The sequence below is a fragment of the Eriocheir sinensis genome, chromosome 41 (genome assembly GCF_024679095.1).
Source record: "Eriocheir sinensis breed Jianghai 21 chromosome 41, ASM2467909v1, whole genome shotgun sequence".
In the NCBI taxonomy this organism is placed as follows: domain Eukaryota; kingdom Metazoa; phylum Arthropoda; class Malacostraca; order Decapoda; family Varunidae; genus Eriocheir; species Eriocheir sinensis.
The window spans coordinates 16,237,825-16,254,975 of record NC_066549.1 but is presented as its reverse complement, the minus strand read 5'-3'; the positions used below and the strand labels follow the sequence as shown (position 1 = coordinate 16,254,975).

Sequence of the window (17,151 nt, the reverse complement as noted above, 5' to 3'; positions counted from 1 at the left end):
CACTCATTATGGAGTGCAGTTTCTCTGCAAGTTGCTCACTACATTCTTTCAAGATCCACCCTGATACTCCATCCAGCCCCGTCGCCTTTCTTACATCCAGCTTGTTCAAACTTTCCTTGACCTCCTGCACTGTTAACTGTATCTCCTGCATAACCCTTCCTCTTTCCTGGCCTGGGGGTTGTACAAAATCTCCTTCTTTTGTGTGTGTGTGTGTGTGTGTGTGTGTGTGTGTGTGTGTGTGTGTGTGTGTACATGCTTGCTGGTTTGAACACATACTTGTATGTGTGTGTATACATGTTTGTATGGGTGTTTGTACATCTATATAAATGTGCAGATATTTGTGTATGTAATTAATTGCTTAAATTTTCAAGTTTCAAGAGAGGCTAATTATTCATTGTCTCAGATATCTTGATTAATACATATGCTTGATTTCAATTTTAAATAACTTCAATTTTTCTTGTAAAATGTGAATTGACTCAACCATATTTTGGTTGTCAAGAAAATAATGAGTCTTTGAATGTTGTATGAGGAAGGTAAGTGCTGCCTTGGGACATCATTAATAAGACACACTAATTATTACATTGGTTGACACATATGTTGTGAGCCTCCTGTTTCATTGGCAGTAGTATGTCTGTTTTATTTCTTAGTGTTCCATAAAGAAACTTTAAGCAAACCACATTGGATGAGCATCAGTAAGGAGTTTGTCATCATATGTTTCTCCATGGTGTACAAAGATGTTCATGTTTAAAACAAATGTTTATCTATCCTATACATTAGCAGTTGCATTGTGTAAATGTTGTGTTATTCAAACCAAGGTTTCTTTAACTGTAGATAGCAGATAATTACGGATGTTTATTGTTCCAAACTATCTTGAAATTAGCTTCAATTTAATTAGTGGCTGTGAATATTTAACTACTCTATGTTCTTTGTGGTGTAAAGTAGACCTATGGCTTCTCTCCTCAATTGGTAAAAATCCGATGAGGAATGAATTCTTCATTGAGTAGACTTATCTGGTTTGTCTTTAATACCTAATGATTTTTGGCACGACTGGTGGTGTGCCGTACTAATAGTGGCATGTATTTTTTTCCCCCTCCTGCCCATCGCTCCTATTTATGCCCTAGGACCCAGAACACTCTGAGGTAAAGCTGTAACATTACCTTGCCTTAGTAGCTTTATTTGTGGTGGCCTAACCTCACTCAGCACCTATTCCATATTGGGACCCAACTAGCATGATCCTTCAGCCTTTTTCTTCTTTCAGCTCTACCTTCCATTCCCTTTTCATCTTGGCTGCCTCAGCTACCCACCTGCTTTTTTGGGTTAAGCTGAAAATATTATTGGTACTGATGCAGAACCTTTTATGAATGATCACTACACTGGGCTTTCATGCATGTGTGCTGTTTTACTGTAGGAATTCTCACAATGGTATTACTTACTACAACTTATGTTTTATAATTTATCTGAAAATAGATGAAATTTCAGTGAATGCAATAATGGAGTGCAACTTGAAGTATGTGTACATGAAATAGTTTTATTATATTTTTATTACAAATTTACTTTTTGCATGTAATCTAACTTGAATATGTGGAGATACTCCCAAAGAATATGTTGTATGAAGTAAAGTGCAGAAATATTCAAAATCATCCATTATTGCAGCTGCACACAACTTATTGAAAATGGATTTATTTGCATTATTACTGAATAAGCAATTGAATGTAAATGGTCTAACACTTACTCTTATTTTATGTGTACTTATTTTACAAAATTGTATATGGTATTAAGGTAAGAATGTGACCTAAACTCAGATTTCACACAAAAGTCACAAGTGTCCAACCATTTTCTCAGCTCTTGCCTGCAATGTTTGTATACATTTTAAATCTTCTTCTTTTCCCGTTAGTGCCACTAGGGTGCACAGTCATACACACTTATAGATGAGGAAACAATCTGAGAAGAATATAATCCTCATCAAGTGTACAGTGGCTTCCAAGTCTGGGAGGTTAAGATGTTGAATGTTCTCTGAGTAATTTCTTTCCTAGTCACCTTAGCTGTTGTGCCAGAACCAGACTTATGTAAAGAGTATTGTGTGCTATAGTTTCAGCAGTATGAAGCATGCACTTTGGTCTTATTTCATGGTAAAAAATTACTGTTTTAAAAAACTCTGATGATTGACACAAGCAGTAGGTGTGTAGTTGTCCCTTTTGCTACCTAATAGTTACACAAACACATCCCCCAATGCTGCCTAGTAACAGAGTTGGTTGTCAAATAGGCTGTCATTTGAATCCCAAATACATGGGAGGTGTTTAACCTCTAAAGGGTGGAGGTGTAACATGAAATTGGTTCGCCCTGTATGGCAATGTTCTGACATTTTCCCGAAAATTGTTAACTTTCCATTATCAATTTTACGGCTCTCCCTGGGCCTGTAGCTTTAAATTTATGAATATTCACTTTATCCATCCTTCCTCTTCAATCTATCACAAACCTGAAGTCTCTACATCAAGTGCATTTCCATGTTGATGTGATGAAGTGCAATAACTTTTAGCTCGCAGCAGGCCTATGTTGGCAGGGCTGTGTAGGTTGTGGTTTGAAGCTTGAAGAAGTCACTTTCAGCTCTCTCCCAATTGCACTCACACTGAGAGCTCTTTTGGGAGCAAGAGGAGGTTTATAAGGAGTCGAGGTTGCTGCCTGTGGACATGGGCGCAGAATCAGACAAGGAAGATACGAAAAACTTTCCTCTTGCCATTGTTACAGTCACAGAAACACTGAAAATGGTACAGGAGAGTTGTGTGGCAGTCTAGGAGTCATGCTGACCCATAAATCCCCACACAAACTTTAAAATTACAGTGGGAAAAGGCAGACCAGAAAAAAACGTCACCCGCCCTTAACCCCTTCACTCCAGTGACACTGATGTCGGCGTTCAACGGGCGTCCGATGGCATCACCGTTAGTCCTCTTAATCCTCTTCCATTTCCCCTTAATCCTCTTCTAAACCTCTTAAGAGGATTAAGAGGAATTTAGAGGAGGATTGAGAGGTTTAGAAGTGGATTAATCCTCTTCCATCTCCTCTTGACCCTTTCCATACTTGACAAAATCTCAACTATGTTTCAGCCGACTGTTTTGAAAGTAAGTCAAGAGATGCCAGATACATATAACTTTTTTTTCATCATGGCAGATTTTAGTTATCACATTTCATATATGAAAAATAAGTTCAGAAATTTTGGTGCCTTTTTTTTTTTTTTTTTTTTTTTTATAGAAAAAAATACTGGGATCTTGTTTTATATCTTTAACCCGTACATTACTAGCGATGCGTATATGCGTCAGCGCCTGTGGTTGCAGGAAATACTAGTGACGCGTATACACGTCGGGCTTACTAAACACTGTTACAGTCGATGTAGTGGGTTTATTTTTGCTACAGAGACTGCTGCAGTCAATGGCAACATTGCGCGAGTGTGTTTGTAGCATTGGCAACATAACCCAAGTTGGGGAAGAATCCCAAGCTCAAGATCAAGACCAATTTTAAACAATGTCGCAGCGGCCCATTCCTTCTGCCATGTGGCGATAGACAGTGAGTTTGAGGTTTCCTCATCTGAAGAAGACGTGGGAGCACTCTCAGACTCTGGTTCGGACAAGTATTCTGTGTCAGATGAGGAAGATATAGACTACATATATTGAGCCGCCTTTGTAACACGAGATTCTACTGTCCTGAGTGTGATGTGGGGCTGTGTGTTGACTCCTGCTTCAGAGAATACCACTCTCGTGAAGTATTAGTGTGGTCTAGTGTGGACTGCGATATAGACGCATTTAGAAATAGTGGAATGTGATATTGATGCAATTCTAAATAATAGTGAATATTGTAAGTACAGTTAGCCCTCAGTTATCCGGGTGCATCGTATCTGACCTCGCCCGTATCTGGGAGTTTTAAAAAATGTTTTTTTCCCAAAAATTCAAGACGATTGTCGCACGCCACCAAAAGTCATTCAAATTGCCTGCGTTATGCCTCTAAGCTCTGCCCGGGCGGCGTACCGCACCAACAAGGTAAAGAGATTCTCTTTACCTTGCGCACCACAACACAACAAGCGCCCCGCACGCCATTGTTTACGTTCACCATGGCCCAGTTAATTGCTTTTGCGTGTGTGTCCTACCCTCTCCTGGCATTGCTTTGCCTGTGTGTGGTGTTTGGGGCGCTTACCATGGCGCCAATGTATATAGGTCAGCAGGGTGTACAAGCATTAATTACCCCGCTTGGAGCAATTCTTAACACGGGGCCATGGCGGGTGTTGACCAGCCCCACAATGCCCCGACAATTTTTCTTTGGTTAAGTCAATAATTATTGTTTGCAAGAGACACCACAACGCCCACGCATTCACTGTGGATGGGGAAAGGCTTGTCTGCACTGGCGTTAGCGTAGATAATGTAATATTGCAGAAAACAAGGTAAAACATTCTTGGGGCGGCGGGGCAAGGCGGGCAGTTTTACATAACTCGTAATATTTTTTCGTTTTTACGGCTATAACACATCCTTCCTGCACTCGTTTCATATATCCACGTGTGTGCAGGCATCAAGGGGTGACGTGGGCGTACGGACGTGAGCTTAAGTAGCTCCGTTTGTGAGATAATAAGGATATATATTCTAGGGGCGAGCGGGGCGGGGTGGCGGTGGCGTGGCTGAAATTTAACCCGTAACATTTTTTTTTTTTTTATGGCTATGACATATCATCCCTGCACTCGTTTCATATATATATATAAATATAAATATATATATATATATATATATATATATATATATATATATATATATATACACGTATGCACGGGCGTGGAAGGCTGTCATGGGCTTACGGGGGTGATCTTAAGTAGCTTCGTTTGTGCTGATGATATATTAAATGCGGTAGGCGAAAGTTGGGTTTTCAGGTCTGTAGACTTAACCTACACCATATCTGAGTTTTTCCCATATCCGGGTATCCCCATGGCTCTATTAACCCGGATACCAGAGGGTTTACTGTATGCTATATTATAAGAGGGGTGAGAAACAATTACCAATTCATTACCATTTTGTTTATAGAAAATAGATCAGTAATAAAGTGCACATACTACCTGTAAAAAGTTTTTGATTGTAGAAAATACCGTTTGTGTAAGGTATTATATGTGTACGAGTGAGCTAAAATTCTGGAAATCCCACACATCACTCCATGAAATGGTGCTCTCTGAAGTATTCTACACCTGTGAGCAACAAAAAATGGGCTACCTGGCCTCTATCACTTGTCAAATCCTCCATAAACCATCAATCACATACAGGGGCCGTTTCCAGCCACACCGTGGTAACATTTCATGGAGTTCTGCGAAAAGTAGGTCTATGACATATGCTTTTTTCATATTTTTTCCACTTTCCCCATCACATGGAACATTTTAACCCCCCCCCCCCCCCCCCCCAAAAAAAAAAGGCCGGTAGTGGGCAAGCCAAAAATATTTAAATTGGCCGGTACTGTACGGGTTAACCCCTAAAGGGCAGGTGATGGGTTTTTCTGGTCCCATGTAGAGGGCGGGTGACGGGATATCTTGCTCTGCCTTTTTTCGCCGTAATTTTGAAGTTTGTGCTGGGATTTATGGGTCAGCATGACTCCTCGGCAACCACAACTCATACGCACCACGTTCAGTATCCCATGACTGTAACAATGGCAGAAGGAGTGTTTTTTTGGCTCTTCCTCATCTGATTCTGCACCCAAGATTCCAAACCCTTGACTTGCAGGAAGGCTAAGCCCCATTATAGTGCAACGTAGCATTGGTGGCCTTTCTTTAGATGAACCTTATTACGGTAATGGTGGAAGTGATGCTAAGGCCCCTGAGGATATATCCTACCATCCTTCAGGGTCATCGATTTCAGAATATGAGAGGAATGAAGGGGCTTTGCAGTGGGTCCTGGGTGCTCAGTAAGGAGGGCAAGGAGGGGGAGGTCCACTTGCCACACCACGCCACCCACATAGTACGCAGTGCTATGAACACAGGTCTGCAGCGAGGTGAAAATTAGTGTGCTTCATCATGTTGCCACGGAAACACCACATAACGGGTTTGTGGCAGAATGAAGAGGAAGGATGGATAAGGAAAATATTTATAAACATAAAGCTCTTGGCTTAGGCAGAGCCGTGAAATTGATGATGGAAACTGAGCAATTTTTGGGAAAATGTCAGAATATTGCTGCAAGGAGAACACCGGTTTCACCATACACCCCTGCCCTTTAGGTGATAAAAATGGCTCGATGAAAAGTTTTCCCTTTCTTTTTTCTCTCCAATGATATTTTTTATATCTATAATCAATTAAAACAACAGAAATTGTGCTCCAAATGTCAATAACTTTAGTTTTTGAGATAGGAGAAGTTTTATGTTGAAGAGTGTATCATGATGTTTTTAGGCTTAATGCAGCATAATTTTACTCATTTTGGGGTGAGAATGACAAATGAAGGCAAACCAGTGTTTATTACATATAATATTCAGTCCTATTTGGCACCTGGTCCCCTCTTATGGGGTGGCGAGGAAGCAGCATTTGATAGTTTTGCATGTGGGTATTGGGTCTCTTTGTCTCGACTCTCCCTTTTACTTTTGTTTATCATTTCCAGTCTTTCTCTTTACCTTGTCTTCAACTTCGATTGATGACCCATGACTTCTCAGGAACAGGAGGAGGAGGAGAGTAAAACAAGAGAGAGAGAGGTGTTCAGCAGCTGAACAAAGCATCACCGCTCCCTCCTCTCAAAGCATCTGAGTCACTCACTGCCCCCACTACACACGACTTTCTACTCTAGCTCATCCCAGCTCATCCCCATACTGTTCAAATCCCTTATGCAATACTTAACCTGCATCTTCATTCTTTCATCCCTTTCACTAGTAAACTCTGGAGCAGCCTCTCTTTTTGTATTTCTTCCTGCCTATGACTTGACCTCTTTTAAAAGAGGAGTATCAAGGCACCTTTCCATCTGAAATTGATTGCTCTTTTGGCCACTCTTCTCTACTTTCTTTTATAGAGCAGTAACTTTTATCAGGCTTTTTTGTTTTTATTTATTTTTGAACTTCAGCTGCTTCCTTTTGCTGAAAAAATGCATTCTCATTTGATTTTTTTCATCAGTAATATGAATATTAAGCAAATCTAATTTTTACTATGCCAACGTATTGAATGGGGGAGTGGGAGGGTAGCTATAGGCATCTCCAGGCATCCTTGGCCATTTGTGGTTAAGGTAACTCCAGTTGATGAGCATAGGCAGAAGCACACACTGGACTACATGTCTCTTGTTGCAATGTATGCTCCTACCAAGGTGTGTGGAACTGTCAAGTTTGGTGTTCTACACCAAACTTGACTCCGTATTAGACCAGTGCCCCCCTCAGGACACACTTATTGTCCTGTACAACTTCAGTGCTACTGCAGTGAAGCCTCACATCAATAAACCAATAGGGGGAAGGGGGTTATGTAACATGCAAAAATCCATCATATCTGAGAGATCCACTTTTTTTGCAAATAACAAATTTTGTGAGTTACATGGGCTTCATTCTAATTTTCATTCTGTGGAACACTATCTCTCCTCTAAACCTCACCTTCTCTTCCACACTGAAACACAGGTTTCTGAGGCTACTGACAGCAATCTCTACTCTGTTCCCTCCTACTATCTCTATCCTAAATTTTAATCCAAAGCTGGATGTTGCGCCTACGTGCGCAACAACATCACTTGCTCTAGTGCCCACGACCTTAACTCTTCTGAATTTTCCACCATCTGGCTAAGACTTCATTGTCATTCTATTGCTAAATACATCTGTGCTGTTTATCTCTCACCTAACTCTACTTGCTATGTAAAATTCTTTGATTATTTGAACTTTAAAGTGGAGCACATCTTGACTCACTCTCCCTTCGCTGAAATTTCCATCTTGGGAGATTTCAATGTTCACCACCAGCTTTGGCTTTCATCCTCTTTCACTGACCAGCCTGGTGAACAAGCCTACAACTTTGCTCGCCTCAACGACCTAGAGCAGTTGGTCCAGCACCCTACACGTATTCCCGACCGTTTTGGAGACAGGCCCAACATACTGGACCTCTTCCTTACCTCTAACCCTTCTGCTTACTCTGTCAAACTGTTCTCTCCGTTGGGCTCCTCCGATCATAACCTTATTTCAGTATCCTGTCCTATCACTCCTGTACACCCTCTGGACCCACTGAAGAGGCGATGCTTCTGGCATTTTGCTTCAGCTCGGTGGGACGACCTGAGGATGTTCTTTTAAGATTTCCTGTGAAATGACTACTGCTTCCAGGATAGAGACCCCTCTGTGTGTGCCCAGCGCATCACAAAGGTGATTGTCTCTGGAATGGAGGCATACATTCCACGTTCTTTTTCTACTCCCCATGCTAAAAAGCCTTGGTTTAATCATGCTTGTTCTCGTGCTGTCAAAGATAGAGGGGCAGCTCACAAAAGGTACCAGAGAATTCGCACTCCTGCTAACCATGATCTTTTTATATTTCAGCCCAGAATCGTGCCAAATCTATTCTTCAACTTACCAAAACATCTTTCATCAATAGAAAATGCCAAAACCTTGCTTTTTCTAATTCTTCTGGGGACTTCTGGCACCTAGCCAAAAATATCTCCTCCAATTTCATTTCTTCATCTTTCCCTCCACTCCTTGACCCTTTCCTTGTGTTTGGTGCGGACGCGACTATCCCCTCAGGCGCAGTCAGGCAGCCCAATGGGGGGTCTCTTTTAACCTCTGTATCTCAAAAACTATTCATCACAGCTAAAAACCAAAAATGCCATTGGAAAGAGGAGGTTCAGATCTATAGGAGTCGGTTATGTATGCCTCTCTTGCGAGTACATGCATGTTCAGGGAGTGTTGAATGTTAACACTTACGTCGGTGCGTGCGGGATGATCGGCCATATTGAGGGAACTGCGGTCATCTCTCCTTCAGATTCTGGCAAGGGGGTATTGCCAACTGCAATATTTACAACTATTTGGTCAAAGAATCAGTCAGGTGATAGGTGAAGCTATGCAAAAATGGCGCTATATTGGGCAAGAACATCCACCAGTTACTCGTCCGTAGATTTGCCGCGCTGGGCTGATATGATTTTCCACCAAATTTAGTGAAGAACCCACTCAATTGGCAATCCTGTGTTGTGAGAATTAGTATTGGAACACTTTCACACGCGGGAGATTTGAGCGCGGGTGGAGCTCACAGCGAGTGTTGAGCACCACCAGCAAATACGCCTAACGCTCGCTGCAAGCGTTTAGCAATGAAAGGGTTAACCCTGACGGCAGCACTGCCGTCTCATCTATCTCTAAGGCTGAACTCTTCTCTCAAGCTTTCTGTAACAACTCCACTCTGGACGATTCTGGGCATATTCCTTCTACTCATCCCCCCTCTGAGTCCTTTATGCCTATTATTAAGATTCTTAAGAGTGATGTTTTCTATGCCCTATCTGGCCTCAACTCTCAGAAGGCTTATGGACCTGATGGAGTGCCTCCTATTGTACTTAAAAACTGTGCCTCCGTGCTGACACCCTGCCTGGTCAAACTCTTTTGCCTCTGCCTGTCAACATGAACCTTTCCTCCTTGCTGGAAGTACGCCTTCATTCAGCCTGTGCCTTTGAAGGGTGACCGATCCAATCCCTCACACTACCGACCTATATCTCTGCTTTCCTTTTTTTCTCAACCTTTTGAATCAGTCCTTAACCGAAATATTCAAAAGCATCTATCCACTTCTGACCTTCTATCTGATCGCCAGTATGGGTTCCACAAGGGGCGTTCAACTGGCGAGCTTCTTGCTTTCTTAACTGACTCTTGGTCATCCTCTCTTTGCAGTTTCGGTGAAACTTCCTCATTTGCGCTAGACATATCGAAAGCTTTCGATAGAGTTTGGCACAAGTCTTTGCTTTCTAAACTGCCCTCTTTCGGATTCTATCCCTCTCTCTGTTCCTTTATCTCCAGCTTCCTTTCCGGCTGTTTTATTTCTGCTGTGGTAGATGGTCACTGTTCTTCCCTTAAAGCTATCAATTGTGATGTTCCACAGGGCTCTGTCCTATCACCCACTCTCTTCCTGTTATTCATCAATGATCATCTTTCCATAACAAATTGTCCTATCCACTCATACGCTGACGACTTCACTCTGCATTATTCAACTTCTTTCAACTGAAGACCCTCTCAACAGGAATTACAAGACTTCAGACTGGAGGCTGCAGAACGCTTAACCTCAAACCTTGCTATCATTTCCGATTGGGGTAAAAGGAACCTTGTGTCCTTCAATGCCTCAAAAACTCAATTTCTCCACCTATCAACTCGACACAACCTTTCAAACACCTATCCCCTATTCTTCGACAACACCCAGCTGTCACATTCTTCAACACTAAATATCCTTGGTCTATCCTTAGCTAAAAATCTCAACTGGAAACTTCACATCTCTCTTACTAAATCAGCTTCCTCGAGGTTGGGCATTATGTATCGTCTCCGCCAGTTATTCTCTCCTGCACAGATGCTTTACATATGTAGGGGCCTTGTCTGCCCTCGTATGGAGTATGCATCTCACGTGTGGGGGGGGGCTCCACTCACACGGCTCTTCTGGACAGAGTGAAGTCTAAGGCTATTAGTCTCATCAGCTCTCCTCCTCTTACTGACAGCCTTCTACCTTTTAAATTCCGCCGCCATATCGCCTCTCTTTCTATCTTCTATCGATATTTTCATGCTGACTGCTCTTCTGAACTTGCTAACAATGCTCATCCCTATACTGTCCAAACCCCTTATGCAAGAGTTAACCAGCATCTCCAGTCTTTCATCCCCTTCACTGGTAAACTCTGGAACAGTATTCCTTTGTCTGTATTTCCTCCTGCCTATGACTTGACCTTTTTCAAGAAGAGTGTATCAAGACACCTCTCCACCTGAAATTGACCTCTCTTTTGGCTACTCTTTACTTTTTACCTCTGTGGGAGCAGCGAGTAGCGGGCTTTTTTTCTTTGTACTCTTTTTGTTGCCCTTGAGCCGCATCCTTTGATAAAAAAAAAAAAAAAAAAAAAAGTTTGCTATTTCAAACTTTAGTGGTACCTCATGATTGAAACGGCTTTCAATTCGAACAATTCTCAATTCGAACACATTTATCAAATAAACTTTGTCCAATTCGAATGTGCGTCGCAATTCGAACACAAACAAACGCCTGCAGACGAAGCCACCAGTGTAACCAGGTCGGTGAATGTGATACTGCGGACTCCAGCCTCAAAAACTGCCAACCCGCGACTGCCATTTTTTCCCGCACACTCCCTTGAAAAATAGCCCAATTGCGCGGGGAAAAGGTGGACCTGGCAACGCTGGAAGCCACTCTTGTCGGTCACACTTGCGCTCCCCTGCTTTGAACGGCACTCTTTGTTGTTCTTGATAATTTTTGCTTCTTTTCTTGAAGTTAACCGTCATTATGGCTCCCAAGAAAGTGAAAAGTGACTGTGCAAGTGGTGGTAGGAATGTTGTTGCCCACCTATTGCTAATGCAGATTTACATTCAGCTGCTGAAGCTGCAGAGACCTGAATAGTCTAGGTTCATACCTGGCAGTGGTGGGCACTGCTAACCGAAAAGTTAGCTTCTCTTACGCTTAACCAAAAGTGGAAACCCTAGAATTATTGCGCCATGTGTCTCAACTGGTGCTGTGTCTGCCCACGATGGACAAGAACAAACCTGTATGAATTTTTTAGTGGACTTAAAGTTAGTGGAGGAGGAACTACATTCAGCAGAAGTTAATTGGTCCGTTAACAGTTTCCAAAGTTAGCAAAAACGCTAATCAGCTGACCAAAAAGATAACTTCGCTAATTAGCTGTCAGTGGATTAGCGGAACCGTGCCCACCACTGATGCCTGGTAAGTCAACAACTGACCATATTCTAGCACTTTGTGTACTGGTTTAGTGCCTCTGTGTTTCAACAGGAAATGCTTGCAGCTTATGTCAATCTCAAGACAGCATTTCATTCATTGCATCACAAGGCACTCTGGGATCTCTTGTGACTGGCCTGTATTCTGGGCCTGAGAATGCTATGAAGTGTGGGGGCAGGATGTCCTGCTTATTTCCTGTGAATGCAGGAGTGTGGCAGGGCTCTGTCCCTCCCCAGTCCTTGTATGGACTGGGTACTAGGCCAAGTTGTAGACCAGAGTTATTGTGGAGCATCTTTTGGCAATACTAGAGCCACTGATCTTGTTTTTCCAATGATGCCATTCTCCTTGCAGAATCATGTGAGGTTATGGTGATGGCTCTCAAGGCAATGCATAAGGAGGCAAAGCCCTTGGGACCTCAGGTCTCCTGGGCCAAGCTCAAGGTACAGGTGTTTGGAGGCCTGCTAGATGAAACAGCACAGTCTGTTCATGCGTGTGGCAAGGACATTGAGATCTTGGAAACTTTCACTTGACTTAGTAGCTTAGTTTAGAACAATGGCAGGTCTTACCAGGAAGTCTTGTGGTGGATTGGCTTGGCCCATAGTGTTATGGACTCGCTCAGCACGAGTATATGGCAATGTCGATATCTGTGCAGAAGGACAGAGGGCCAAATTTTCAAGTCACTTGTGCTCCCTCTCTCACTTGACTGTGAGACATGAACACTTAATAGTGACTTGGATAGGCGGATAGATGCCTTTGGTAATTAGTGTATACACAGAATCATGGGATATCCTTGGAATGACTTTGTGTCAAACAGGTGACTACTCCATGAGATTGATTCTTCATATATTACCCACATTGCTTGTCAATGCCAAATCCAGCAATACAGATGGGCTTGTGGCACACTACCCCAAAGCTGACCCTGCTCATCGGGTTGTTACTGTAAGGGACAGTTCTGAGTGGAGGAGGCCAAGGGGACACCCACAGAGTTTGTAGCTTGAGCATGTCAGTATATCCTGCCAGGAGGTACTCAGGATTGAAAGGGGATCCACATTGGTACTTGCCCAGAGGAATCTCTGGCAAAGTGCCTCTCCCTTGGCATATGCCCCCATAGATTGATTCTGAGGAATACATGGTGAATGTTTCTTGAATTTTAGTGTGCAACAGTGAACAAGAAGTGTATAATGTCCTAATGAATGTTCTTTGTTTCAACAGATTGTTCCCAACCTAGTTCGCATCCTCAAAAATCTCATCATGGCTGGCTACTCTCCTGAGCATGATGTGCAAGGCGTGTCTGATCCTTTTTTGCAGGTCAGTCCTCTTCACTGTGTGATGCTAATATTTTATTGCAAATCACAAGAGAAATTATATACTTTTTACTGACACTGTTCATAGAATTTTTTATTGCAACCTCAGTACTTCATTACTCTCCCTTCTTATATTATTTATTAATTCAGATGTCTAGCTGTAGTCCAGTTACTCCGTGTAGTTTTATTTTGACTCATACACCATCTTCATAAACCTGGTATTCCATATTGCTGTCACAAGGCAGAACCAAGATGCATTATATTATACCCATATTATACCTCCACACAGCACATTTTGATCTTTCAGGTACCCTACACTTACCATGGCTAAAGTAGAAGCCCAGCTTACCTTTAGCTCAGTAAATAACAAAATACAACAAGTTGCTGGATTGTTTCAAAAGCAACACAATTCAGATCATGTTCTCCTTTGACAGGTGAAGATCCTGAAACTGCTAAGAATTCTTGGTTGTGGTGACAGTGATGCCTCAGAAACCATGAATGACATACTGGCGCAGGTAGCTACCAACACTGAATCTTCCAAGAATGTTGGAAATGCCATCCTGTATGAGACAGTTCTCTCCATCATGGACATCAAGAGTGAAAGTGGACTTAGGGTAAGGCTGGTGTTAAAAGACCAGACAGTGGCTTTTGTATTATAATGTTAAAAGAAAAGGTAAAGTTTGGGGCATTCACTGCAGCTGCATGTGGCCGTGGTTCCCATCTATGCTGCATTGGCCCTTGAGCCTGTGGTGGGAAGAGCCCATTAGCCTGGGACACAGAGCCAGTGTGACATCCAGGTTACTACAGCTCACCTTCCCCAGGTTTCACCAGGTACCCATTTATCACCCAGCCCAAAAGGGATGATGAACATCTGGGTGAGCTGCACACTGACTACCCAGGCTAGAGTTTGAACCCACGCCCACAGATTAGTAGCCAGGGACTCTAACCACTACACTGCAGTACACAGACTAGGCTTTGCCCCTCTCCCATTGCACATAGGAGGAAGTTTGGTAGCCATAGCATCTCCAAAAACACCAGAATATGAGCATAAATTGGCTTCCAAGCTCTGTCAAATAATATACAGTAGCATCTTGCCAATAGCATTTAATTGGTGCTGGAATACGTTTGTAAACCTTACTACTACAGTCACACCTTAACATACACAGATTTAACATGCACGATATTAAATATCTGCAAGGTAGCCCATAGATATTGAGAAGTTAAAGATTTGGGTATCCATGGGGTTTGTTTAGCACTTTTGTGACCAGCCAAACCACTCATGGCTCACTGCACACCACTGCCACCCCTTCATTCTCACTGTAACCATGCAAGTGGTTACTGTGGGGCTCAAGCAAGGTTGACTTACTGGAAATTAATTCCATCTTACCAAATATAATTCCCTTATAAGCCCCCAAGTACCCCTCAGCAGACTATTCCGTTTCCTGACCCATAACTATTGCATAAAACATCCCTAATTAACGGTTTTAACAATAAATTTAACTAAATATCGTTATTAGTGTGGGGGCAGCGTTGCCAAGCTTGAAAGACCCGAAAAGCATATATGTGTATCATACTTAAGGATTATTTTGCTTACTTTAACACTGTAGTTTTCCGTTTGGGAAGGAAAGAGATGTTAAGTTATTCCAGTTTTATTAATTATGTTTTCTGTGTCCCAGATTAATGAGTTTTCACCACAGTGCATGTAGGGTACCCCTTTGTGTTAATACTCATATGTATATCCATATACATCCAGTTTATTATTAATTAATTTGAGTGCTTACTGGGCCCTTGGAAGGTCCATTTGTTGCTGTTCCCGGCGGTACGCACGTACAAACTTTATACCCGTTACCCCTCCGCCACTGTTGCAGGCTCCGCCCTGTTTGTTTACTCCTCAAAGCAGTAGCCTCAAGTCTCTAAGAAGGATCAGTTCTGGAAGGTCCCAGTACATTTCAAGGATTTTAAATGTATAATATTGGGATTTAGGGCCGTTTTCACAGTCACTTTTCTTTGTTTTGATCGTTACCAATGACCGGCGATCGCCGCCATAGTATTTCCACGTGAAACTGGCCGATGGAGTAGTGGCGGCTGCGGGGTTAGCCCCGCCCCGCACCTTGCCACACACACTCAACACCTCTCGTTTCCTCTGCAGCCACCACTACCCCATCGGCCATTTTCACGTGGAAATACTGTAGCTGCGATCGCCGCTCATAGGTAATGATCAAAACAAACAAAAGTGACTGTAAAAGCGGCACTTAGTAAGGATCAGACTGATATGCTGAAGTTTTCATCCGCTGTCATGGGGTGTCACAGTTACCCTACCCGCGAATAAGCGAATCCGTGAATGGTGAGGCCGCGAATGGCGGGGGGCGTCTGTAAGATGATGACCTCTAATTTGGTGCTGTTGGTATGCCGGAAGTGGGAAATGTAAACATTGTGTCAGCTGAGTAGATGACTTTGAAGGATAAATGTGAAAAATAAAGGTAAATGATAAAAGTGAAGATTTAATACGATGAATAAGTGTAGAAAGTCTGTCTCCCTGAAATACACTGCTCAAATCTGCTAATAAACTAAAGATTTCCTAGTTTTTGCACCCTAGAAAAAAGTACTTTGTCTGGGGTGCAGAAACTATGAAATATTTCTGCTATTATTTAAGAGATCTGAACAGTGCACTTAGAGTGAGACATTTTTCACAATGGCTCAAAAGGCCAAGGGATATGAAGATGAGTCACGTGCAGCTATATCGTATGCACTTTACCTTTACCCAAGTGCAGGCTGTCCCATTGAGGTGGAGTGGCAGGTGTGGTAAAATGAATCTGCATTCCAGTTTCCATGTGTGTATTTACTTATTTGTAGTATACAGGGCCTAAGCTCAAGCTCAGACAGTCCTGTCTCCCAATCTATATGTGTCCAGGTTTTCCTTCATTTTATGGACACTGCCTGTTTCAACAATGTCTTTGCTAAGTCCATGCCATGTATCCACACTCCTGTATGGAAACTGAACTTCTTTTAAGTTTTTCAAATAAGTCCCCTTTTTCAATTTCTTTCTGTGTCCTTTTAGTTGCCTTCTCCCTTCCATCTTGATTAAATTATTTCTATCCAACATTTCCATTCCACTTGTATTCCTGTAGATTGTTCCAGTGTTGGTAAGCCCAGTTCCTCTAATCTAGTCACGCATGGCAGACTTGAGAGTTCTGGTTCCATCTTAGTCGCCATCCTTTGAATCCTTTCAAATTTCCTTATGTCCTTTTGTGTGGTGACCAGACAACTGCTGCATACTCCAGCCTTGGTCTAATCAATGTTGTTTTTATTTTCTTCAGCATGTCCCCAACCAAGTAGTGAAATGCCACTCTAATATTTTGCAGCAGGCTATATGTTTCTCTGAATATTTTTTTTGTGTTTCTCAGGTGTCAGTGTATATTGTATTATAATTCCTAAGTCTCCTTCTTGCTTCACTGTGTCGATGATTGTCCCCCCCATCTTATACACTCCACTTGGTCTAGTTTTACTCTTGCCCATTTTCATTGTGTGACACTTTTTTTCATTGAACTTCATTTCCCATTTTTTACTCCATTCATGTATCTCATTTAACCCCTAAAGGACAATTGATCCACAGGTGGAAATTTTGGTGGGTTTCGATAAAGGACGAGTGTCCCCCTGCAGACGCCACTGTTTTCTTTTCTATCCCTTATTTTCTCGTGACCTTTGCTATTGTTTTCATTGGAAATACACTAATTGACAACCTCAGGCCTAAATACATGCATCCAAAGGCCTAGAGACTCATTCACATAGCTAGTTATGATGGATAAAGGACACTCTCTCTTGCATATATCTAGTGAGTTTGCCGTGTCCAGTGACAGTGAACTTCCCACAGATCTCATCATCAGATTCTGACCTATCTGACGATGGTACTTTGCCTCCAGGACTCACTCCAACCTCTATCAAGCCACGAGTCCCTCGTCCAGCTTCCCCACCTGCCTCAGCTGCCCC

At 42.5% G+C, this 17,151-nt stretch overlaps 1 protein-coding gene across 1 annotated transcript in view; it reads left to right on the top strand.

Annotated features, from left to right (window-relative positions):
• Window positions 1-17,151, top strand: part of LOC127009756 (AP-1 complex subunit gamma-1-like) — a 78,852-nt gene that overhangs the window by 42,328 nt on the left and 19,373 nt on the right. The window contains 2 exon segments of the mRNA XM_050883137.1: window positions 13,073-13,168; window positions 13,599-13,778. Coding sequence (XP_050739094.1) covers window positions 13,073-13,168; window positions 13,599-13,778 — 276 coding nt within the window.